Source organism: Lacerta agilis, chromosome 9, assembly GCF_009819535.1.
Source record: "Lacerta agilis isolate rLacAgi1 chromosome 9, rLacAgi1.pri, whole genome shotgun sequence".
Lineage (NCBI taxonomy): Eukaryota > Metazoa > Chordata > Lepidosauria > Squamata > Lacertidae > Lacerta > Lacerta agilis.
In genome coordinates, this window is record NC_046320.1 from 17,328,784 (window position 1) to 17,355,664 (window position 26,881).

At 41.9% G+C, this 26,881-nt stretch overlaps 1 protein-coding gene across 2 annotated transcripts in view; it reads right to left on the bottom strand.

Moving 5' to 3' along the window:
• Positions 1 to 26,881, bottom strand: part of NFXL1 (nuclear transcription factor, X-box binding like 1) — a 55,368-nt gene that overhangs the window by 25,535 nt on the left and 2,952 nt on the right. Inside the window, exons 3-15 of one of the 2 annotated variants that reach the window (XM_033159809.1) lie at positions 26,389 to 26,498; positions 24,442 to 24,575; positions 22,478 to 22,656; positions 21,644 to 21,805; positions 21,366 to 21,466; positions 18,290 to 18,404; positions 17,844 to 17,968; positions 16,661 to 16,783; positions 13,300 to 13,390; positions 12,259 to 12,379; positions 8,898 to 9,057; positions 7,870 to 7,961; positions 6,062 to 6,083 (exon numbers count right to left, since the gene is read on the bottom strand). In XM_033159809.1, the coding sequence (XP_033015700.1) occupies positions 6,062 to 6,083; positions 7,870 to 7,961; positions 8,898 to 9,057; positions 12,259 to 12,379; positions 13,300 to 13,390; positions 16,661 to 16,783; positions 17,844 to 17,968; positions 18,290 to 18,404; positions 21,366 to 21,466; positions 21,644 to 21,805; positions 22,478 to 22,656; positions 24,442 to 24,575; positions 26,389 to 26,498 (1,535 nt within the window). The remainder of the gene's footprint in view (positions 1 to 6,061; positions 6,084 to 7,869; positions 7,962 to 8,897; positions 9,058 to 12,258; positions 12,380 to 13,299; positions 13,391 to 16,660; positions 16,784 to 17,843; positions 17,969 to 18,289; positions 18,405 to 21,365; positions 21,467 to 21,643; positions 21,806 to 22,477; positions 22,657 to 24,441; positions 24,576 to 26,388; positions 26,499 to 26,881) is intronic. The other variant, XM_033159810.1, reaches the window with a different exon arrangement.

Genomic DNA, 26,881 nt, shown 5'->3' on the forward strand with positions numbered 1-26,881 from the left:
CACAGAAGGACGATAAGAGGTAAAACAGAGGAACCAGCCAACATCCATTTAGGGGGAGGGGGGAATTAGCAACAACACTGTAGAAAATGTTTCCTTCAGGAGACAGGCGGGGGGGGGGGACCCACGTTCATATAAATAATACACCCTCCTCCAATATAAATTTATATGTTCCTCTTTCAGCAAACATTAGGCTTGTTATAAGCCAACGACACTGGCAGTGGAAGGTGAAAACAAAATGGAGTCAGAAACTCTTGGACTTTGTGTCAAGAGAGAGAGAAAGAGAGAGAGAGAGAACCATAGAAAACTAAGTAAGTTCCAGCATACTTTTTCAAAAAGACATGTTTCCATTCCAAAATTTGGGTTTACCTTGAGATACAAATTAAGCTCCTGGTTTCCTTAAGAAGAAGCTTGAAATGCTAGATCAGGCATCCCCAAACTTGGCCCTCCAGCTGTTTTGGGACTACAATTCCCATCATCCCTGACCAGTGGTCCCGTTAGCTAGGGATGATGGGAGTTGTAGTCCCAAAACAGCTGGAGGGCTGAGTTGGGGGGTGCCTGTGCTAGATGGACAGTGCAAGATCCCTTCAAGTGCAAGTGATGTGGCTCAAGAAGGTGTCTGGCTCGGGGTGAGTCCCTGGGGGCCAGGCAGAGGCCTCGAGAGTCACTTTTGTTTCCTGGAACTGACGTGTCCTAACCCCTGACATAATGCTTATTAATGGAACATCGTCACATTGCAAGCTTTCCTGCACCTTCTTGTCATGGACTGGCTGGATGCAGAGCAGTGGTGGGAGGCAACAGCAGAGGAACCCCCAAGGGAACCCCCAGGGGAAGAAGACTCAGAGCCAGGGGAATGATGTCGGAACAATGATGAGTGGTCAGAGGGAGAAGAAGGACCGGAGAAAGTGTCGGAAGCTGAAGAGGGAACAGGGTTTAGTGAGTGGAAAGAGGCTGGATCAGAGGTGGGGGCTAGAAAGGAGGGGGGGTCAGGAGGCAGAATGGAGGCAGGCTGCTCTCCCCTGGTCTCCCATGAGGAGAGTGGAGCAAAGAGAAGCAAGGCAAAGGAGCCTCAGGTTGCTGGGGAAGGACCCAGGGAAGAAGTCTTAGAGAGTGGTGGGAAGGTGGGGAACTTCATTTCTTGCAACTGCCTCATTGAGGCAAGACCTTTGGGGAAGAGTTGCTGGGGTCACGAGGCCTGCATTGATTTGGTTTCTTTGAATAAAGAGCTAACTTCACAGACAATAGTGGTTGGGGTTTTTTCTGGCCTTCAGCTGACACCTCTCCACTTAACTGGCCATTTGTAAGGTCTGGAAAGTAGCAACACGTCACATATTTAATATTAATAAATGCTACCAGGTGAAGAAACATAACACTACAGTACTGTTTTTTGCAACAGCCACACATCAGCTGCAACAACATATTGAAGTCAGCATCCTGGAACATGGTCAGAAGTTTGAATTAAAACATCACTCAGAATAGCTTTTCAGCTAATGAACAAAAAGCCTGGCTCTATATAAGCAGCAGGATAGCAAGAATAATCCTATTATAATGAGAAAGCAGTATAAAAAATGACTTCTACTGGAATGTTTACAGCCCAACACTGAAATTTACTGTGCCAGCAAATTGTTCTGAAAAAATGTGGAGTTAATGGCAGTGCAGCATGATATTACAACACAAGTGTTAAGGAATGGGGAATAATTTATGCAAACTAGATAGCATGTTACTGAAGTGTAGCCTTTTTGTTGTTTGAAATGGACAAGGGTGGCTATAGTTTTGGCACCTATTTGTGCATAAAGACTACAACTCTCACCATCCTTGAATATCGGTCATGCTGGCTGGGGCTGGTGAGAGTTGGAATTCAGTGACATCTGGAAGGCACCATGTTGGTTATCCCTGCTTGAAATACTGGTGATGTCACAGCAAAACAGAAGCAGGGAAGAAGCAATGTAATGTCTTGAAACTGTGAACTCACTGGAGGAAAAGACAAGCAATGGAAAAGAGGGAGCAGCAAAAGGAAACACATCAAAATCATGACCAGAACAAGGAAGATGAACAACAGAAGGTAGAACAGATGTAAGAGGATGGAGATGAGAAATCAGAAGATACAAAATAAGCTTGCTGCTATTATCCAGACGAATGCTAATTTTAAGTCTTAGTAGGAGAGAGAGAGGAGGGGGGAGATAAAGGCAGCAATCAAGATGGCGGTGAAAAAGTTATAAGGATCACACACTTATGGAGAAGGATTGTAACAGAACCAAAAGACAAAAGAAGAATGTGCAAAGTAATGAATACAGAGGTAGCAGTTTAGCATTACTTGGCTCTAGTGACAAATTAGCTGTAAATCACGATCTAGAATATAATTAAGTCATTTCAAGGCTGTGCAAGCTTCACCCGATTTTATAAAAGTTCCCAGATTCCCTTATGTATCTCTATATTTACACTGGAATAACTGACACAGAGATGAGTCAACCACAGCTATGTATTTGATGTTAAACTTTTTCAAAACATTGGAATTGCCAATATGGTCTGCACTGCATGTTATGTCTTCTCCTTCTTGTTTGTATGTTTGTGTAATAGAAAAGTAATTAAAAAAACATGAAGTTTCTTGCTGAAGTCTGGAATAAAAATGAAAGGCCACACTCTGTGCCAAGAAATGTAAGCAACATTGAACAAGAAAGTAGTCTGAGGCTATCTAGCTAAGAAATATACAACTCATTTCCCTTGTACCAAGAAGGGCTTTTTTTAAAATCTGCATTTTTTAAAGTATAAATTTAGAAAATAAGTTTCTCAAACCCCAGTAAGTTGATATGCACATTATTATACATCTATGAGAAATTGGGTTTTTGACCAAATCAAAATTAAAAGCAATCACCATGGAAGCAAAGCATCCCCTCTGGCAGTATTTATGATTTGGTAATTTCATTACTGGCTTATAGGCTGATAATTAAAATTGGTATGCTTCCTTTGCATTCTTAGAAACCGGAAAATGAAGGCATTATAAACCAGCATCCTAAGAGGTGCAATTTATGCAAAAAAGGGAAATCAATCATACGCATTTACAGAACATTAGAATTTGATAGTAATTTCAATGTGATAGCAAAGTGACCCATAAAGAATCATAATTATGTAATCAAAATGCATTGAATCAAATGTTACTGTTAGTATTCATGGCATCCATATGAAGACACTGTTGCAGTTAAAATGGCATCAAGATAGCTCGAGTCAAGTGAAACACACAGGTTCTTTGGTAGGAGAAAAATAGGAATAAGAAAGCTGTAAGTTTCACCTAAGGGTGGAGACAGATCTGAGTATTATATTCTCTAATATGGATGGATGTTCCTTCCTCCCAGCACCCACAAGTGCAACCTGAACCCTGCCTTATACCTAACAGAGCCTCATATGAATACCTGCCGCCTCCTCCCATAGTCCATTTTAAGACTATTTTCAGATGCAGACTCCATCAACAGCCAACTTTTTCCTCCCTCGTCTCAGTCTGTTTACCATCTATCCCGATGAAAAATTCTGGAGAACTTGGAAGTTTACATTATATTGTCTGCCTAATAAACACATTGCCCTAACACAGATTTTGACATCTGTCTCTTGAGTCAAAACAGCTACCTTGACTTTCTCGACATGAATGGGGTAATATGACAAGACTAGTAGGTCTATATCAATCCACCCACACTTGTTTGAAGATGAGCTTGTACACAAATGGTATTCTCAATGTAGCTTACAACACTTGCAAACCCACTAATGTGACATTTAGAATACCAGCCTTCTAAGTGGCCGGTCAATTACTTTCAGACTGTTCCATCTAGGCATTCATTTCAAAGCATGGAGTATTACATGACTTGAACAAAGCACAAGAGGATAAATGTTTTGTTTGAGTCCTACACATTAGCTGATGAGATCTAACACGATTTTAGAAGATGTTATAGGCACATGGCATACCTGAATTCACTTCCAGTAGAGATTGAGGAAATCTACTGCCTAAGCCAGGCTTCCTCAACCTCGGCCCTCCAGATGTTTTTGGCCTACAACTCCCATGATCCCTAGCTAGCAGGACCAGTGGTCAGGGATGATGTGAATTGTAGTCTCAAAACATCTGGAGGGCCGAGTTTGAGGAAGCCTGGCCTAAGCCAATACTAGATGGTATTAAATAAACTTTCAATTATCTAAATTCCCCCAAGTCATCTGAAATCACATGGTCCACTGCTCAAAATACTGTACAATTGTGCATAACTGTTAAGAGTTCACTTAAATTCATTTTGTGTTACATTGGACTACTTGGAAGTCTAATAAATCACTCCTCCTAACAACTAATTGAGGTTGAGAGAGCTGCCGGCACTGTGGCCCAAATCAGGCAACTGAAAAACAAAAGGGGAATATCAGCATGCTTGGAAAGAACCTTAAGGCTTGCACAAACACAACACACACATTTTTAGGGGGGATATGGTGGGGGGGAGAGAGAAGAACGAAACAACCACCCTTACACAATCCATTAATCATGTGATTAATCAGGGTGAGAGAGGAGTGGGATGTCCTGATCAGAGGAAATACCTGGCTGGAACCCTGAACAGGAAAGCTACATTAGGCAGGAGGATATACGACAATGTTTTAGTGAAGTCTTCACTTTTTTATCACAACTGTGGTTTAGCTGAAACTCGATCTTACATTCATATAGGCTAGCTTCCCTGGCTTGCACAAATTGCATTGTGCAGAAGCCAATAACGACAACTTCACCAGAACAAAAGCCTGTCAATCTCATCCTCATCACATAAATGCATTTCAAAAAGGGACCAGATTTTCATTGTTAGCTCAACCATTCTGAGGTTTTGGCTTTTTAAAGTTAAGACCTGCTTATATTTAATTTTCATGACCCGGAAGCTGTACACCGGCGCCCTCGGCCAGTAACGCGAGATGAGCGCCGCAACCCCAGAGTCGGACATGACTGGCCCTAATGGTCAGGGGTCCCTTTACCTTTTACATTTAATTTTACTGCTGAAATTGGTTTTATACTGTTAGTTTTTCTTTTACAGTGTATATTGTACTCTAACCATTTTTATGTTAATCACTGAAAAAAATTAAGTTAACAAAATATATTTAAAAAATTAGTTGCACTTTTATAAAGTTGCCTCAACAAATTTCATTTATGTACACACATTTTTAGGCTTCAGTAGCTATCACCACATCAGAGTAAGTCGTGGTTCAAACTTGACACCATCTCTACGTTTAACAATGAAAAAGTATAGATTCCCCCCCCCCCCAAAAAAAAATTCTAGTGGATTTGTTGTGCCTGGATTGTCAAGTCACTTCTCCTCTGCACAAAAAACCATAAATCCACTCAGATCTTCATTGTTTTGTAACTTCCCATAGAAATACATTGCCATTGCTTAATTCAAGACAGTGTTCATGCTTGTTTTCATTTATGCTACCAAATGTTAAAAGAACTTCAGACAAAGCCCTCAGATCACTACAGGCCTCGCTGTGTAACGTTCAGCTGAAAGTCATAACATCCCTGCCTTACAATTCGAGCTCTCATATTCCATTTTAGGCACCATACTAGCGTAGGTGATAGTTAATATCAATTTACAAAACATATTTTGCAGATGTTCCTCAAAAAGCCACAGAACGTATCAGGCCAGCAATATAAACTGCATGAGAAGAGAACGTTTAAACATTTCCAAACATTTTGAAAAAGCCATAAAATAGCAAGCGCTATAAAACCAGAACTCATCCTAAATCATCCCAGTAAACAGGAACAGAAGAGCATTTCGCCAGCATTCCACATTTCTTGAAACGCGATGTCAAAAGTTTAAAGTTTCATCAAGGTTAATAAGTAGTTCACTCTTATAAATTTCCTAAAACAATTTTGCAACAGTCTTGATAGAAATCCCAGCAGATCTCAAATGACAAAACAGTATGCGGCTTTCAAGGGGGAAAGCAAATGAACCTCATGGCAAACCAATTACACGCAAAGGCTTCGTTTCGAAACCTCCAATTAAAACCAAATTATGCATTTTTCAGATTTACTCTGAAATATTACACTGTTTTTATGACTCACCTCATGTTTCCCAAGGCATTGCCTGTAAATACACAAGAACAAAATAAAGCAAATAAATAAATAAAAGGCCAAACAATTTGAATATCACTCCCTGAATTAATCAACCGCCTGAAATTCATTGGCCAATTAGAAGCTGCAAGTATGGCCTTCAGAATGTGGCCATTTGTTAGAATGCCAATTGAAAGAAAAGATGTGTTTTCTTCTAACAGTGAGCAATAGCTTTTACAGTACTAAGTAAATTGTACGTAGTGATGGTTGACCCAGTTACATTCATAACTGGGCTCCCCACTCCCCCCCCAAAAAAAAACCCTGGAAGGTGGTCTCTCAATAACCAAGTACGAGCTCCCAGTTATGTCACTGGAAGCACAACAGGGTCTGTTCTCACACCCAAACTCCTTACACAGTGGCAGGCTCCAGTGTTGTAATTTCCTCTCCTCTTCCCAACTCCCTCAGGTGCAAGTACATCTGAGGAATTTAGGAAACTCTTATTTATTTACTTAGTATACTTGTCCCTGGCATGCTACCTAGACAGATGAAGGATTGGCCAGGGTGGGTGGGTGGGGCTGACATGGTATGGTCTGAAGGCAAAGGAGGCCACCACGATGCTGTAGCTAAGCAGGTCCGACTCTACTCAGAATCTGGATGAGAGACCACCTGGGAACCACATGTGTGCTCCCTTGGGATATATAACGGAAGAAAAGTACGATAAACGTAATAAAAATAAACCTATTGTAGCTATCAGATAAGCTGTCAGGGAACAGGCAGTGCCCAGTGGGGCGGAGCAGGGGCTGTCAGGGGATAGAGAGCCTCAGCACCGCGGGGATAGCAGGGGAATGTCCAGCGGGAGCGACAGGCAGGAAAGCAGCCCAGCGGAGAGGGGGCTGGGGGATGCTCCAGAGACGCAACACCCACTCAGCGGGCACAGACAAGAGGGAGCAACAACAGGACAGTTCCATCGCCTCAATTACGTAGGGGCGTCAAATGTAAGGAGGGTAGGAGGAGAGTGGGGGTGCCCAGGTTCTTATGTTGGGGGCACTCGGGAAAAGTGCCACTTCCGGGATCTGAAAGTGACTAAGCTGGTCATGGACTTTTGAGCTCTGCACTGTACATATCTGCACAATAAAACCTGTAAATATATGGGACCTGAGTCAAGCCTCTTTACTCGCGAGAAACCACAGCAGAACCCTTACATAAGCGAGTTGTTTAGTAAATAGAAAACTCTCAGATATTCTTTGTGTGTATAAATATGCAACAAATGCAATTCACAGGTTGTGGGCAAAGTCCAGTAATGCTGAACTTTGCACACAACTTAGGCACTCTCAAACAGGCACAATCCACTGGAAAGTTCTTCTGCGCAAGCTCCACTAAGTTAACATGAACTCTGCTGGACTACCATGAGCAAATTTTGCAGATCACAGCCAAACATGTACAGTCGTACCTTGGAAGTCGAACAAAATCCGTTCCGGAAGTCTGTTCGACTTCCAAAACATTCAGAAACCAAAGTGCGGCTTCTGATTGGCTGCAGGAAGCTCATTTGGCTTCCAAAAATAGTTCGCAAACCGGAACAGTCACTTCTTGGTTTGTGGCATTTGGAAGCTAAAATGTTCAAGAACTAAGCTATTTGTAAACCAAGGTATGACTGTACTAGACTACAGATCTCCAACTGTTTAGTCTTTTTAACTGATCTGGCTTTACCTCTGGAAACAGCTTTAAAGAAAATGCATTTTGATAACAGCAAGTCACAGCACAGGGCCATGCCACCTGAACACATAGAAATATGTCATTTCAAAGCACATTTTCATACTCACGTTGGAATAGGGACTTGACATGGAGGGCAAGGCAATGCTGTTTGAATAAACGTAGGCTCAGCTGACTGTTCCCAAGGGCCTGCTGGCTGATGCTGGGATGAAAGAAATATGTTGTTATACAGCACATATTATAAAAGCTAACCATGCCTAGATGGTCTAGGGTTACTCCTACCCCCAATCTCAACAAACATATTTATTAGAAATCAACGCACCACAACCATTAAAGTCGTGAAAACCAATCACCAATTCTTAATGATAGCAGTATGACTGTGTCAGGCTTCAGGGAATCAGATCCCTCCCCCGGTGGCAAATAAGCAGATCAAACAAAAGGAGCATTCTTACCAGTTAGTTTCTTTAATAATCACAGCGAGAGACAAAGGAACACATCTCTCCAGAAATGGCATTGCTCCCAGTTAAGGTTCACCCCCCTCCATCCCCATTTATCTACGTCACTCCTATGTCTGGTAATCTGAGCTTGTTGCCTCTGCGCTCTCTGTTTTATCACTCTCAAAGCCCATCTAGTCTTAGGCGAAGTGGGGTAAGGAATGCTGTCCAAGGACACTGAATCTGCCAGCTGTCTCTGTCCTGGTGTTTCATCTTCTAGCTGTTCCTCACCCAGTTTTTCCGCTCTTGACTATGCCCCTCTGCAAACCACTGTTCTAAATCAATACCATCCTCCTGCCCTTGGAAAGGTTCAGAAAAGGAGGGGGGTTCCCATCATTCCTCCTCAGTCCAGCCCCTGACAGGCTGTCACTTTTGGAGGGGTTCCAGCAACATCTCAAGTGGAAAGATTATATGGAAGGGGATAATCACAGAATCATAGAGTTGGAAGGGACCGTGAGGATCATCTAGTCCAAGCCCCTGCAATGCAGGAAATATTTTGCACAAAGTGGGGCTTGAACCTCTGGCCCTGAGATTAACAGTCCCTGAGCTATAGCTATACCAACTGACTGATTCCTGTGGAATCAGCACACTTCTCCCTGAAAGTGGTGACATTGCTACGGGGAGCAATCACATTGTTTTCTCACCAAACCAGTCTGTTTTACAAGTGCTTCATCATGGCAAGGAGCAGGGCAGGAATGACCACACTTCTCAAAGGTTTTCTTGCAGGGCTGGCGGCAAGGAGGACAAGGGCCAAAGTGGCAGCTGTGTTTCTCTCGAGCAGGATGGTGGCAGGTAGGTGGCTGCCTAAAATGAAAACAGGAACTGTCAATAATTGCTAAAAAAAACTGGTTTATAGTCATTTATTTAACAAATCAGGTTACTAGAACAAAAGACCTCTAAAGTGGTTTACAACAGCCAGTTGCTTGCTTTGTGTATCCCTTTTGCAAATGTGTTATGCTCCAGACATGATGGAATGAAAAGATATATAAGCATATCACTATCCATATTATCTCCATAGAGAACCAAATTTTTAAAAAACGGTTTCGTAACATTCATAATCAAATAACCTCACTATGAGAATAACTCGTTTCTAGCGGGAGAAGAATAACTCATTTCTGGCTTAGGAGGCAGTAGCATTCAGAACAGCAGCAGGAGAATGAACTCTTAAGGAACCGCAGAGGCTATAGCAAGAACTAGGTGAAACCTAGCCTACGTGGTAAACAGCAGCCAGCAAAGAAGTGCTCTCCTTCTGGCAACGGCGAGCGTATTTCACTACAGTTTACTCAAAACAAATGTAAGTAAAAGAAAGCAACAGACAAACCACACTGCTTCTCAATTGTTTTAATATGAAAACAGTTATATTTAGCAAGCTTTAAACTTACAAGCTTATTTTCAAATAAGTGTAGGATTTGTTGGGGCAGATTCAAGCATACTTGGTAGATTGCCCACTCTATTAAATCACATGAGCTGGAGCATCCAGCAGAGGATACACTTGTAATGCATGTATGCCAAGTCTGTGAGAGGGTAGCTCTTATTGAGTCTTTACTACAGTTATGAAGATGACATCTCCCAGATACTAATAAAGCCCTCTCTCAGAAGCAGTATAAAGTTCATTTCGGGGCTTGCTTTTGACAGCTTGGATTACATTAGCATCAAACAGTTCTAATTGACGTGTTCCCTATTGCTATAGGGATGTTCTCTTATGTAGTCTTGGTGTGGCTGTAGTGTTGACACTATTAGCCACATAAAGTTGTGCCCCAAGAGAATGCTTGAATTTGGACAAATAATCATAATCATAATAATTTCATTATTTATATGCCATCCATCTGACTGGGTTGCTCCAGCCACTCTGGGCGGCTCCCAACAAAATATTAAAAACACAATAAAGCATCAACCATTAAAAGGTTCCCTGAACAGTGCTGCCTTCAGTTGTCTTCTGAAAGTCAAATAGTTGCTAATCTCTTTGACATCTGATGGAAGGGTGTTCCACAGGGAGGGCGCCACTACTGAGAAGGCTCTCTGCCTGGTTCCCTGTAGCTTCATGTCTCACAGTGAGGAAACAGTCCAGGTATACAAGGCCGAGGCCATCTAGGGCTCTAAAGGTCAATACCAAAACTTTGAATTGTGCTCGTAAACGAACTGGGAGCCAACGTAGATTCTTTACGCTGGTGGTTTTTCAGAGCTGGAATGAATAAGGTGCCTTGGAACTTTAGGGGTGCTGCTATTACTACGGGAATAATTCAGCTTTGGGACTAACAGCCTTATTTGTGTAGCTACCATACCACTTCCTGCTCAAACTGTGTAATTGTAAATAAGCATATTATTACGAAAGCTTTAAATTCAATTGCTCCCTCTCCGCTACAAAGGAACCCGACTTTGACACCCCGTCGCCCACCCCGCTGTGCTGCAAGATACTAAGGGAAGCTTGCTTCAAGTTCTACTGCTCTTGTAAAGCTATTTGGAACTCAAAGCAACACCATCCTATGGCAACACCAGCCTTTGAAATGCCTCTCAAAAGTTGCAAGTTGCAGTCTTATAGTTCACTGCATACTTCTTTCAAAACACTAAACTGTGTTAATGTAGCTCCACCTGCTGAGAAGCCAATACAGTGGTACCTCTGGTTACATATGCTTCAGGTTACATATGTGTAAGGTTCTCGGGTAGTTGCTCTTGAGTAAGCAGCCAGAACTCCGCTGTTTCCTTTAAAGATTTTATTGTGTAAACTATGCACAGTGCAGAGCTAAAAAGTTCATGTCTGTATCAAGCGGTGTCAGAATCCGGGAATGGCCCCTTCCAATTCTGACCCCAACAAAAGAGTTTCGGAATACGAAAACCCCGCCTTCCATCCTTTCTTTTCACCCCACAACATCTGTGGGGCGATGGAAATTGCATTCCCCCTGTATCGCCCTCAGGACTGTGGGAGTGTTGGGACTCTCTTGCATTCCCAGAGCCCCTACTCCCTTTCCCCTGTGAACTCTCCCTCTCCTCGCTGGGTATCTCGCCGCTCCTCTCGCTACCAGAGGAGGAGCTGCTGGCAAGTTGGCGCTGGGGCTCTCTCTAACATACGGAGAGCCCTTCCACCACCTTGCGCTGCATCGGGGACAGTTCCCTGACATCACGCTCCAGGTTACATACTCCGCTAACCCAAAAATAACGCTTCAGGTTAAGAATTTGCTTCAGGATAAGAACAGAAATCGTGCTCTGGCAGCGCAGCAGCAGCAGGAGGCCCCATTAGCTAAAGTGGTGCTTCAGGTTAAGAACAGTTTCAGGTTAAGAACGGACCTCCAGAATGAATTAAGTACGTAACCAGAGGTACCACTGTAATGTCAAAAGACCTAATTAGGCCATTAGAGAGTTACCGTATTTTTCGCTCCATAAGATGCACTTTTTTCCTCCTGAAAAGTAAGGGGAAATGTCTGTGCATCTTATGGAGCGAATGCATGGTCCCTGGAGCTGAACTGCCCAGGGACCAAAAGAAGATCCAGCTTTTTCTTTTACAAAGAGAGAAGGGGGTGTTGAAAGGCTGGCGCTTTACAGCTGATCAGCAAGAGATCGGGGAGAGAGATAAGGTGGCTGGCTCCCTTTCTGCAGAGGAGGCTGTTGGTTTCCCCAGCGACATGTGACTGGCTGATTAGATTATCTGTCTGGAAACTGCAGAAAGGGCTTTGAGCTGCTCCTTTTGCAAATGGGTCTTTTCTCCTTTGCAAAAGCAGCAGCACAACTTTGAGCTGCTCCTTTTGCAAATGGGGCTTTTCTTCTTCCAAAAGAATTTGCACAACTTTGAAATGATCCTCAAAAGGGGGGGGCTTTCCCCCTTTCCCCCTCAAAAAACTAGGTGTGTCTTATGGTCAGGTGCGTCTTATGGAGCGAAAAATACGGTAGACCATTTCCAACACTAGTTTCGAAAGCTAGGAGAATTTCAAAACGGTTTGTGATATCACACAGTGGTCTGATATTCAGAGGGAGTAAAACATTATTTGCATTAGATTGTTATTTAATACTAACCTGCATGGCTCCTTGCACTTGGGAGCCTTGGTGGTACGTTCTCTACCACATGGCACTTTGAGAGCAGTTTTGCCGCAATTGCACTTCACATCTACAGTCTCGGGACATGGATAGCAGCTACCTACAAGGAAGACAAGCAATACAAGCAGCCAACCTTGGGAAAACTTAACACATTTTTAGACGCAATCTACAACAGCAAAACTACTTTGCAATTTATTACATGGATCCAAATAATAAGTTATCCATTTAGTACAATTAAAATTAACATTGGTATTATGAATTCAGGAGGCATCGGTGTGGAAAAACTCCACCCAGAGAACATGCTACTTATGTTCCCAGAATCCGTTTTGAATGTTGAAAGAGTTAATGCCTTTCTCTACAAGTGAGCATCAGATTTCTGACATTTATAAGAAGCCATTTAAAAAAAAAAAAAAAGAAATTACACTGCAGGGATGCAAACATTTCCCTTGCCCACACAAAGGCTCAACATTTGTATTTGAGTATGTCGGGACAAATATGAATATCCTTTCTTAATATGAAAAATGTGGAGTGGGTGCAACTGATAAAGCATATATAGCAAAGAAAAAGAAATTTTTATCACACTCTAGACAGAGATGGACAACTTATTCAGCCCCAAACAGTTCAAGTGCTCAAGAAGCCAAAGAGTAACAACTGATTATTTAATTCAAGGTATAATGTCTACCACCATGAGTAGTGCTAATCAACACATTGCACTCTATTTTTATGGAAAAACATTAATGTCCTAGGATTTGACCCCACACACACACACACACACACACACACACACACACACACACACACACACACATATATATATATATATATATATATATATATATATATATATATATATATATATATGTTCAGACGTGCTATGATTTGAACATTAAAGCTACTGGCTGTAATCAGAGATTACAATATTCCTTTTTATGACAATTACCAACAAAGACCCAACTATGTAAAGTTTAAAGTACCATTCAGGATGAAAGACTACAAGCAAGATTACCTGCTCAGTCTTACCTCTGTGGCACACTGAAGGACACTTGTGATTTCGACATCCTAAAGTTCGTCCACATGCCTGATCACACGGTGGGCAGTTTCCAGAACAACACTGAAACACACACACAAGTGTTTTGAAGTACAGAAACTTTAGCTAAAGCGGCAAGCCTATGCATTACCTGGGGGTGAGCCCCAATGAGTAAGCACACAAAGGATTATGCTGTGGATAAGAAAACCATAACCGTTCATTTTTTATATGATAAGTGTCAAAGAAAAATAAACATGTTGAGATGTCCCTTTCTTAAGGAAGCGCCTTCAGAATACCCTTTGCCATTTTAAAGCATTTCAGCAGTTTCACGCAGCAAGATGAAGTGTTTGTCCATTTTAAAGCAGGGATAACAATCTTCTGACAAGAAACTGATAGGAGAATCCCAAGTAAGAGCAGGTGTCAAACAGGAGCTAAAAGCATAAAGCTGGATAGTCCAAATCTTGCATTGGCTAATAACTAGCTAGTCAGTGTTTCCCAGCTGTTTTTGGACTACAATTCCCATTGTCCCTAGCTGGCAGCACCAGTAGTCAGAGATGATAGGAGTCGTGGTCTGAAAACAGCTGAAATCCCAAGTTTGGGAAACACTGAGCTAGATGGTTTTGAGCTACTATTATTTCAACGAGCTCCATAACTTCATTATGGTGGAAACACTGAGTTAAGGCACAAGGGTGTTGCAATTATTAGGCTACCAAGGTGATTCATGTCAAGCATCTCAACAATCTAAGGGCTAAGTCATGGGTAGGCAAACTAAGGCCCAGGGGCCGGATCCAGCCCAATCACCTTCTAAATCCGCCCCGTGGACGGTCCGGGAATCAGCGTGTCCTTTTATTTAAAATGTATCTCTGGGTTATTTGTGGGGCCTAGGAATTCATTCATTTTTTCCCCCAAAATATAGTCTGGCCCCCAACAAGGTCTGAGGGACAGTAGACCGGCCCCCTGCTGAAAAAGTTTGCTGACCCCTGGGCTAAGTATTATTGTTAAGCATTTTGTTTGACCTGTGTACAGTGGTACCTTGGTTTTAGAACAGCTTAGTTTATGAACAATTTGGAAATAGAAGGCTACGAACCCGGAAGTAGATGTTCCGGTTTGTGAACTTTGCCCTGGAAGCAGAACATGTTCCACTTCCTGTTGAATCTGTCAACTGTTGTGTCCCGAGCACCCATGCAACACAGAGGTGATATTTGGAGCTTTAGTTTTTGCTATTTTTTGTGTGTGGCTTTTTCGTTATTTTGACGGTGACTGTTCTTCGTTTTATGGGACTGACTTGTGACTGTGGCTTGTGACTGTGTGGAACCCAGATCATCTACTGATTGATTGTGTGACTGCAGAAATGAATAAATGTCCCCCATCCAAACAATGACTATCATCAGAGCATGTAAGAAAAAAAAGTAATTTTAATTTTTATCACCTACAATACTGTCTTATTTTATAGTACAGTACATTGATTATTGCTTTCATTTTATGGATCAATGGTCTCTAGATAGTAAAATTCATGTTAAATTGCTGTTTTAGGGGTTGTTTTTAAAAGTCTGGAATGGATTAATCCATCTTGCATTACTTTATATGGGAAAGCACGCCTTGGTTTTAGAACGCTTTGGTTTTGGAACAGACTTCCAGAACAGATTAAGTTTGGGAACCAAGGTACCACTACATATTGTACTCCAAAAAGACCTCACAGAGTCTACATGCAGATCTACTATTCTGCTTCAACAATTCTACCTCACTAGCACCTACAGCACCTTCACACAGGGGTTTTTCAGTCTCAGCGCCGTCACTTCCTGCTTGCTTTTGAAAAACCTCTTTAGTTTGGCCCTAACACAAAGCACATTGCTACAATATATACAGCTGAATCTCTCTTGTTTCACCACATTTGTTACTATTCTTGGCCCCAAATGAAGACTTTGCTATTATTATTTTTATAGCACCTGTTTTAGCACGGTTTTGATCAGATTTTGATGAAACTGCAATTATATTTTGTATGTCACCTTGAATACATTTGATTTAATCAGCTTCCTTTCTACCTCTAAAAACAGCTCTTCTTCAAAAACCTATATAATCTCAGACACATAAAAGACATGGGGAGGGACAGGCTAACAAAGCTCAATAAAACGTTTCATCTGGAAAAGGTTGGGAGTAAAAAATAAAAAAGGAAAAATTGAAGACGTCTCTTAAATATAACAAGGACAAGACAGAGTTAAGGACCAATGAGAGACCAGTGTTAAATGTTTTCTTGTGAGCCATCTAGAGAACACTATCATGGAGAGGGATACAAATATTGTAAATGAAATAAATGAGTAAGGAAAGTGCTCCAGGGAAAGGGGGTGGGAATAAATGGAATATAAAAAGCAATGCTCCAGCAAATAAAGCTTTCCAGCACCAACTCCTTCACCCTCCAAGTTTTTCCTGTATATTGGATTACTGGCTTTGAACAACTAAATTCATTCAGTACCAAAAAAGCACATACTCCTCTTCTACTTTTCTCCCCCCGCCCTTGCTCCTTTAAGCCTTTGGAAGCTATTTCATCTCCACCTGAAGGAAGATCATGCATATCAGAGAACTAGTATATTCGTTTTCTCTGACTGCTCCAACAAGCTAGTCCAATAAGAATCGCTACTGCCACCTTCTGCAGGTATTTCACAGTGTAGGTGTTGTAAGAGCATCAGTTTTGAATTAGACCATTCTTAAACAACCCAATTTCTTTTTCTCTGAGTAGAACGGCAATACAGAAGAATGAAGAAAACCAATATATGTGGGGGCTTTTTCCACCATAAAAGAACAGCAAAACAGCCATCACAGGCCACGTTCGCATGTAATGCTAAGCCAAACCATGACTTGACGTGTGCTCCCAAGCAGGAGATGACAACCCTTTTGCTCCTTCCCACTTCTTTTAGCTCAACGCAGCCTGGCAGCTAAGCCAAAGTTTGGCTTAGCAGCTGTCCGAACCTGAGCTAGTTGTTATACGCTCGAGCCTCCGTAAGCACGAGTTACAGCTAAGGTCTGTTACTGTCTACAACTCATGGTTAAGGAGGAGAGAGCTTAACCACAAGTGCTGGTTCGGACAATGTGCAATGAAGGACACAGTGCAATGAAGCTGGTGCAAGCTCCTCTCTTGAGCCAGTATGTTTGCCTGGTCCCACTAAGCCATAGTTTGCGCTTAGCATGATGTGCAAGCCAGGCCACTGCAAGCTGAAAACTGCTGTGGTTTTCTCAGCTGCCCCACATGCTTACAGGCTGTGTCTCAGAAACAGAAACATTTTTGGAAGTTGAACCAAACTTTTCCAAATGACTCTAGCTACAAAAGGATGGTGTGATGCATCCTCAATACCTACTCACCTTCCTCTTGCACTGGTGTTTTTGACAGTCACGGATTTTGGCACACTTTGTTTCACAAAGGTATGGCTTATGGCAGGGCATCTGCTTCGTATGCTTTCCACAGCGGCACTGCTTTTCAACTTCCTGTTAAAGATACAAATGGAAGAAAACTAAAGCTAGGAGTTGTATGTTCAGCATGTTAAAATTGAGGCACATCACTGATAGCAAAAAATGCATGGAACTCATCACAGATTAGAATTCAGGAGGGAGGAAAGTAGCATACAAAAGAATTCAATGGTGGAAATTAAGCTGCACAGAAGAGTCTAGCATGTTGTGTGACAAGAGGCCGGAAAGGAACTATTTCACAGGCTAGAGCTTCTGTACAGGCCCCTTCATGGTAATAGGAATAACTAGAATCAAAAAGATGGGGCACATCCTCATAGAAACAACAACTTAATTTGACCTGACCTCAGGAAAACTGTTTACCTTCTCATCTGTTTGTATGAACTAGAAAATGCAGGAGGAAAGAAGCATGAGATTGTTGGGAAGGCCACCATTTTCAGAAGAGGAAGAAACTGTAGTTTAGAATATGCATTTTCAAGCAAGTAGCAGTCAAAAGTGATGGAGAAACAAGCCTATACCATCAGAAAAAGGAAACTTAAGAGGTAGAGGAGCTAGCACAGGTTGAAATTAGGGGCAGCAGCTACCCGTGGGCCTGCAGAACCTGGAATCTCGCAATGTCCTCTTAGAAATATCCAAGTGGATGACAGACTCTGGGAAAGTTTACCTTTCCTGCCTTGATTGTTACAATCATTAAGCTTATTCTGAAGGACACTCTTCAATGGGATTGCTGAAGACAAGGATATTTTGAATCCTCACAACAAAAAGCAGATAACAACAGGCCACATTTAAGCGTGTTCCCACACATAAATCCAAGGTAAGAAGCCAAAACAGGAACTTTATTCCCCAGATTTGAAGGACAGAAGCTAGGGGTTGTGGTAGCTTATTCTTTTGGTTGAGGACGCAAAGCAGTGCAGACAGCATGTTTCCTGAGCTCAGAGAGGGAGAGGACAGCTAAAAGAAGAAACATATCTTTGTTTTCTCTGCCTCAAGGAAGCTCATTGGAGATAAAGTCCTTCAGAAGTCCTGAAATAATGAAAAGCTATTCAAAAACATGTGACTGAACTGGAAGAGAAATGCTAACCTGTCTACAGATTTCACAGGGACCTCGGTGGCAGCGCTGGGAACATCTATGAATCCCACAGTCAAGAGCTTTGTCACAACTGTCTCCACATGTAGGCACATCCTCCGTACACGGTAAAGAAAATTCTAAGTCAAAATGAAACAGCAAAGCTTCTGTCATTTATTATACACAACTGAAAAATGAAAGCTACATTTTTGTGTCTGTTGTTTCATAAAAATAAGGCTTTATGTCAAGAAAAGGAGTTACAGTTTTTATATAAAGGGCCCAATTTAATTAAGCTAGGCAAGTCTTGTGTCTAACCTCATTCTGGGCAAACTTTAAATTTAACAAAAGTCTGCTATTGTATTACTTTAACTTGTATTTGAATGCAATTTAGATTTTAGGAAGCTTAGCTATATTGGTGAACTGGATGCATGCTAGATGGGCAGAAAAGAAACCATTCTTACTTGATTTTCCACATGGACAACTCCTTTTGCCAGATCGGGGACACTTCCCACAAGAGCCAGCATGACAAATCTGTTCACAGGCATGATAACCACAGGGCAATGTTTTGCCACACACCTGTTGGGAAAGCACATACAGCACATGCAAGTGAGGAATTTAATAAAGCAACAAAATACAAAAATCCAATGGAATGCAAGAAGGAAGAAGGTGATCGCTCCCTGAATTCCACGTTAATAAAAAGCAATAGGTGAACTCTTCCTGAACCATATTGTTGTAAGAATTAAACATCTTTCGGAGCAAAGTTTTGTTCAAGTTAGAAAAAAAATTATCTGAATTAAAAAAACAGCACAATTTTTAATAATAACATCATTTAATAGGAATTGCTTCAGCTGAAAAATTGATGTTTCTGTGACATCATTGTCAAATATTTTTTTATTGAAAAAACCCTTCAGTTATTGAGTAATGAAGTGATTATGGCTTTAAGTAAGGTTGGGCAAATGATATACGCAAAATCCTCGACCTCAGCTACCTAAATACCTTGATACACTAAAGGGGGAATGCTTGCAAAAGTAATCATTTAGGTGTTGCTCTCATCATTTCAAAGAGAGCTGAACTCTCTTTTCACTCCAAGGTCCAGATCAGACTTCAAAATAAGATCTGTGTCTTTCTATTACTGAATAAATCAATGTTACGGGTTAAAAAAAAAAATTGTTCAAGTTACATCAGCCTTATTCAGCAAGAAAAGATGACAAGCAATTACAGACTGGACACATTCCAGCTGCATGCTAAGCCACAATTTAGTGCAATGTAGTTTCATTAGAACTAACAAACTGTGTTTAACATTAGCTATTGGTTTGTTTGGAATAAATCAACTTGGAGGCATGGAAGCTTCCGAACTCTTCCTTCAAGCCATGCAGCAGGAGGAGCAAGTGAGCCCAAAGTTCATTGAACCTCATTCCAGTTTCTTCAGGCCACACCAAACTATGGTTTAGTATGATGTTTGGCCACTGAGGGAAATTTTTCTGTGACATTACGTTTTAATCACAGAGCAACAAAAGTTGACTACTGTATTTTGCAAAAAATAATAATGATGATGCATTTCACTAGTGAAGCTCTCATCGTTGTAACAGCTCAGGGAGGGAACTGTAGACTGCAGATGTAAAATGCACCTGAGCTCTACAGGCAGAGAACTGCACTGTACACAAAGCCCTTTGCAGAGGCTCTTCCTGCAGAGGCAAGACTGTTCACTGCCATGGACAGTATGACCAAATTTATTTATTTATTATTCAACACTAATACACCACAAAGATATAAACTAAAACTTCCAAGCTCTCAGGGGGGAAAGCCTACAAGGTACTAGGAGCCCTCCTCTTGTTTTGTAACAAGTGCGGCAAAAAGGAAAATTTCTGCAGGTGAATGCCAAGGTTGAGAGAAGCTGAATACTGTGGTGCCCCGCTAGACGAATGCCTCGCTAGACGAAAAACTTGCTAGACGAAAGCATTCGTCTAGCGGGAGGCTGCCCCGCAAGACGAAAAAGTCTATGGGGCTGCCTCGCAAGACGAATTTTTTTCGGGTTTTTATTTCGTCTAGCAAGAACCGCGGTTTACATTGCCGCTTCGCTAGACGAAAAACCCGCGAGACGAAAATACTCTCAGAACGAATTATTTTCCTCTAGCGGGGCACCACTGTATGCTGAAATTTCCCCATCCTCCTCCATGTGTAACCATGCCATGAAGGAGACAACAGAAAAGGAGAGAGATGTTTATTTTCGAATTTTTATACCAGTTTACAACATAAAAACGAGCAGGTCTAGGCCATCAAAGGGGCTTTGAGACTTATAAATATTGGGTTACAGCCAATGACGTCCCTCTGCTGACAGAAGGCTCATTGATTCAGTGGATACTTCAGTCAGTCAGCATAACAGGGAAGGAGGTCATTTTCACCAATTCCTCTCCCCTCAGCAGCTGCATGTCACCATCCACAACTCTTGAACAGAACTGGGTTCATGTGTGGGAAGCTGTAGAGGGGGAGGGAAATCAACAAAAAAATGACGCTTCTTCGTGCGGTGATGACGGAAGCCTCCACTGGATCAAGGAGCGTTCCGTCAACAAGGGGGCACTGCTGAATACAACCGACTGTATTTTGTAATAACCACTGCGTCAAACGCACGCTAAACAAGGAATTATTGGCTCTCTTGTAAGACCTTTTATTCATAGCCACTTGCATAAAATGTGTCCACAGTCTCTAGTCTATGGCATGGATCCAGAACTGTTCTAGAAGAAGCTGAAGGTTCTTCTGGTCACAGAGGGCAGCCTCCCAATTTCTCCTTCCCAATACCCCACGCCATCTTAAGTAATCCCTATTCCTCAGTTCTCAAGGGGTGGGGGTGGGGGTGGGATGGACAGGGAGCTGTGGTGATGGGGAAGGGCCAGGAAAGCTCCAGCGCATAGCATGGATACCTTTGGGATCCACGCGTAGCAGCACATGCAACCACAGCAACACAAAGTGGCTGCGGCACAGAAGCGATGATTCAGACAACCAGCACACCTACACCCCAGCCTGTAATCCCAGCTGAGTTGCAAGCCTGCCGTTAGGTCTGTTGCTAACCATACAGTCACGTTAAAAAGGAAGAATGCACTCTTTGAACTCTGTGGTTTTACCTATCAGGACGTAATAACAATCACCTGCTCCTTAGCAGGTCTTAAAATAAGGTAAATACAACCTCTGATGAACAACAACACATGGCGTATTACACCGTGTCATGATTTATTTAACATAAATAAAGCCAAAATGGAGAAGCCATGTGTGAAAAACTAATCACACCCAACTGCTTCTGTAGGAATGAAGAGGCTCAGTGGGCAGACAGGTGCTGCAAAACAAATTGTATAAAGGAGGACCAAAATTGCCGTTTTTCCAAATGACGCTATAAATCCCTTATGCTTCATGTTAACACATAAGATTTCTTGCTAGAGCTTGGGGACGGGGGACAGAGTCAATGCTGGTAACACCCGCCACCCTTCATATATAACGAAACCCTATATTTGATGACAAAACATGGCAACATTTAAGGAAACTTACCTGATCACACTGCCATACAGGACTTGCACAAAGCCTCTCTGTTACTTGCCTACCGCAGATGCAAGCTTGTTTACTGACTCTTGGACAGGGCTGGCAATCTCCTAAAGGTAAGGCAGAGTTAAATATTAGAATACAGCTTGGACAGAGATTGTTTTAATTTCTTCACCCACTGGGGAGAAGGACAGGGTGGGAGTGTTAGAAGAGGACAGGGAGAAAACAGATCCTGCTGACAAGAATGAGAGTCAACCTAAAGTAACATCCAACACAGAAACATCTACCTGGATGACAAGGTTTCTCACAGTTGTGCTGTCCACAAGGCAGTTTTCGCCCACAGGGCAGCTGACATGACCACTCTTTGGTACTGCATCTTCGTGGCACAGGCTTAGCCTTCTTGCAGTAGCAGGTTATTGTGACCATCTTTGGACAAGGTGGGCAAGGACCTAGGAATAAGAAAAACAAAGGTTATCACAGAAATGATATTCCAGCACATCCAAGTTGTCGAGTCAGAATCAACAGGGACAGGGGAGACCTTGGTTCAAATCCCCTCTGTCCTGAAATTTGCTGGTTAACTTAGGGCTGCCTAAGCTACCTCACAAAGCTATTGTGATGACGCAATGAGAAATCCATGTGTGAGATTGTATTATATTTTATTTAGTACTGTATGTGCATGTTAGTTATACAGTAAGTAGTGGCTAGAATCCCAAAGCTTTCGCTTATTGGCAACTTTTTAACGTGCCACCTGGTGTAAAAATTCAGTTCACTCTCACGTAACCATATTAGTAACCATATTACATTTTAAAATCTGCACCATCCTAGGCTTTTAATTACAGTCACACCTTGGTTTTGGAACAGCTTAGTTTCCGAATGTTTTGGCTTCCGAACACTGCAAACCTGGAAGTTCCTGTTCCTGTTTGCGAACTATTTTTGGAAACCGAATGTCTGATGGGGCTTCTGTGGCTTCTGATTGGCTGCAGGAACTTCCCGCAGCCAATCAGAAGCCGCACTTTGGTTTCCGAACATTTTGTAAGTCGAATGGACTTCCAGAACGTATTCCATTCGACATCCAAGGTACAACTGTATAGCTTACGTACAGTTACATTAACATCACATACCTGGGTGACAAAGTAGCAGGCACCTGTGTCCACAGGGAGGCTTGAAATCTCTTTCACATACTTGGCCACAGGAATGTGGAACTAGCCAGGGATCAAGTGGTGGGTCCTCTACCTTTCTGCAGTAGCAGTAGTAGCGAGTGGGAGTCTCCGATCGCTTGTACTCAAATCTGCACTTTGGACTGAAAGAACGGAGGAAAAATTCCCAGAGACTTTGGTAAAGTTCAGCTGAAGTATAGGACTTTACTGAAACTGCAACAGTGATGCAGCCACAATTATGGATGCTAAATGCCAATTCAAAGCCCAGTGTTTACCAACAATGCAAAACAAAACAAAATGTGACACTATAACATTAGCCATTAGCAACTGAAATAGATTTATTTATTTACAGGATTTTTTACACTGCCTTTCAAAAAAGGGTTTCCAGGAAATTTACAGAGATGCATGCAAAAACATAATATTAAAAATACAGGCTCCATTCAAATGCATTCTTAAACGAATAGCTCAGTTGAGACTCTTAATCTCAGGGTCATGGGTTTGAGAGCCACGTTGTGCAAAAGATTCCTGCATTGCAGTGGCTTGGACTAGATGACCAAGTCCAAATCTACACTTCTATGATCCTAAGTCAAAGCAGCATTAAACTGAGAAAACAGTTTAAGCAGCCCCAGAGAATAAAAGTATTTAACTGTTGCCGAAAAGATACCAACATAAGCACCAGGTGAACCCCTCTGGGGAAAGAGTTCTACAGAGAAGGCACCGCAATCAAAAATACATTTTCCCTGGCTGCCAGCTACCTCACTTAGCATTGTATTAGTTTATGGACGCTTGACATGGAAGCAGGTGTCCCTTCAGGTAGCTAGGTCCAAAGCCAAGTAGGGATTTCAAAAGTGAAGCCCTTGAGTTGTGTTTTGCAACAGACTGGAAGCCAATGGAGTTCTTTCAATATCTATGAGATGTTTTCCCAGCAACTGGTCCTCGTTCCTACCAGAGCAGCTCTACCATCTTCAAGAGCAGTCCCATAACACAATAGTTTAACAATAAATTTACCAACCCACGGATGATAGTTGTCAGGCTCTCTCTATCCCAAAGAGGTTGCAATTGATATGCCAGCCTAAGCTGGTGAAAAGCACTCTGCACCACCAAGGTCACTTGGGCCTCCAGTGATATAACAGGATGCAGAGATATCCATCCTACGGGGAGAAGCCAAACACTATTTCTTCAAAAAATAAAAATAAACCACCCACTCTTGCTCAGTGTATGGAATTCCATACAGATTGTACCCAAGTAAGACTTTTTGTGCTACTTCAACTAACATTATGATGACAACTGTGCACTGAATGAAGAGGTTAGAGATCAAAATTCTCACAGGGAAATTTCACATTTCCACTCTATTGCTGCTGTGCAACCCCAAGCACCACTCAAAAGAACAAAACAGGATCACATATGCCCTTGAACAAGGCTAGAGGTGAAAAGAATTCAGGTCAAAATGCAAGGGAAGATCAAAAGGGCAGATTATACCAATCAGGGTAGCAAAGTGGAGGGAGAAATTAGGCTTTCTGTCCTCAGACATTATTTTATATTTGATTATGTTATGTTTCAACAGGAGCATTTTCCCAGCTTTAAAGCTGTATATACTAAAAGTTCTTGAAACAGAGAACTTTCATCTGAGCAAACGGTGTGGGATTGAACTGATTTACAATGTTTTAAGTTCACCCATTACTACTTAAAAGTGTTTAACTTTAGATGGCTGTGCTCACAGTCCAGGCAAGTCCTCCGTCACGGAGGTGGTATTTTTCATGCACACAACAGCAACGTACCCTGGGATTGCTAAAGATACTTAAATGCAAAGGAATTTTTTCATTAAATGCAACATTAGAGCGCACATTTTGCAGCTGTCTAGCTCTTCTTTTAAGTACTGTTTCCCCACCACATAAAGGCGCTTTCAAAATAAAACCTAAAAAGCCTACCAAGGCCATGGATAATCCCTCTTTCCGAAATCATCATCTGTCAATGGCGAAGATATTAGAAAAAGGCTGTCCTTAGCCCACTTCTGAATGCAAGGCATGTGAAATATGCAGAAACATCCAGAACAACTCCAGACCTAGAAGACAGATAAAGATGTTTCAAAGGCCTTTCCAAGTAAACATGCTAATTTGGCGTATAAAATTCAACACACATATGCAACAATCCTCCTCTCCCACTGCCACAAAAAACTAAAGTGAATATTGGGTTTTATTTATTGTGCTATGTCCTAATGTAGATCCTGTTATCTGGCTGTGTAAAGCAGCCATTTTCTTTATTCAACAAAAAAATGTTAGCGTATTTACATGAATCGAATGCTCCATTGAATCTAATGCGCACCCTAATTTTCGCAATGTAATTTGGCCAAAAAAGGTGCACATTACATTCAAATAAATACAGTATCATCCCCACTACAGGGTCTGTTATAGAGTTTAAACAAATGGAGCACAGACTTATTAGTATTTTTTTAAAAATGTGGTCAAAGCATGACAGACACAATTTCACAATTTCTGTATTTCACAACAATCCACACTATAGTTTACCAAGAACGTATAGCCATACTGACTCCATGAGAGCCTCTTGAACCCACATGTTCATCAAAGTGTTGGTGCTGAACTAAAAGCCCTAAATGGCCTTGGTCCTGTATACGTGAAGGGGCATCTCCACCCCCATCATTCAGCCTGGACGGTGAGCTCCAGCTCCAAGGGCCTTCTAGTGGTTCCCTCACTACGAGAAGTGAAGTTACAGGAACCAGGCAGAGTGCCTTACATCTTGTGGAATGCACCCCCCCCCCCACCCCGGCCAGGTGTCAAGGAGCTAAATAACTATACAACTTTTAGAAGACATCTGAAGGCAGCTCTCTATAGGGAAGTTTTAAATATTTGTTTGATTATGATTTAATATTTGTTGGAAGCTGCCCAGAGTCGCTGGGGTAACCCAGTCAGGTGGGCAGGGTACAAATAATATAATTATTAATGATTACTATTATTAAGCATAGTGCAACAAAGCAGGTAAGCCAAGGTTTGGCTTAGTGTGTCATCCAAACACAGGATTGTGGTTAAGGTCTGTCCTCCTTAGCCATTAACCAGAGGACAAACCTTGGGTACAGGCAGTGGTTAAGGAGGAGAGACCTTAACCATGATCCTAGGTTCAGATGACACACTAAGCCAATCTTGCATTGTACTAAAAAGACCAGGAGAGAGCCACATGGTTATGAACTCCTTTCTGGGAGCCAACACATTCTCATAGTGCTGGTAAGTCATAGTTTGCTTTATTGTGATGTGCAAACAAGCTCAGAGTGCAAGAAAGGTAAGTATCTCTTCTCCTATCTGTCCTTCAAAGAAGTCACTCTTCTTCTTCTTCCTTGGACCTGACCCCTTTCAGAGTATGCTTGTCTTGGCTAGGATCCATCCCATTCCCAGCAAGAGTGCACAAGTGAGAGAGTGCTGAAGGCCAGAGCTTGACTGATGATTTCAACACATGGCAATTTTAGTATCAGAAGTGGTAATTTCAATTGTACCACTAGCTCTTATTATGGTTTCTTAGGTTGGGAGGAGGGGATGTGTTGATGATTCCCTAAATAAATGTAACGGGATGCAGAGAACAGGTTGGATTTCTGCAGCTGGACCCAATTCAGGCAGTCGAAGTAATAAAGCAAAATCACTTTTTCATGCCCAGCCACAATATGAATGTCTGGAAAATGAGAGGCTTTTGATCACTTTCTGAAGCTATCAACAGCATTTTGAAGGGAATTCCAAAGACGAAGTGGCATTGCAGTTGAAAGCATACTTCTTTATATTCCCTCTCTAAATGAAGAGCGAATATATTCCAACTAAACAGCAAATGTTGAAGAAGTGGTACTGTTACAATACTCTATAGTGTAAGATGCTTACCGCTTGGTTTCTCTTAATTGAAGCAATACATATCAAGCACGTCATTGCCCCAGACTGAAAAGCATCATTCATGTACTGCCTTGTGCGTTCCAGTTCACTTGCATCTCCATCTTTGAACAACACAGGAAGACAATTTTGTTTTTTATACAAAGCAGTAGTCAGTACTATTTTATCCTAATGTGAGAGGGCCAGTGCCAAAGGATAAATCAAAAGCTTACTTGTGAAGCTGTTATTTCCATGTAAAACAAAATGCCATGCTAACATTTACTGATGGTCTGAAACGGAAACCATACATGAATCAAGGCCATACCTCTCTAAACCCCAACGTATAATGACTACTAAGAAACTAATGTCTATGGGAAGACTGTTTCGTAATCTGGGGACTATCAAAGAGTAGGCCCTTTTCAAAGTTTCAGTCACCCAAATCACCAGTGAATCTCAACTCACAGGCTGAATGGTACAGGGAGAAGGGCTCCCTCAGTTAACTAGGTCC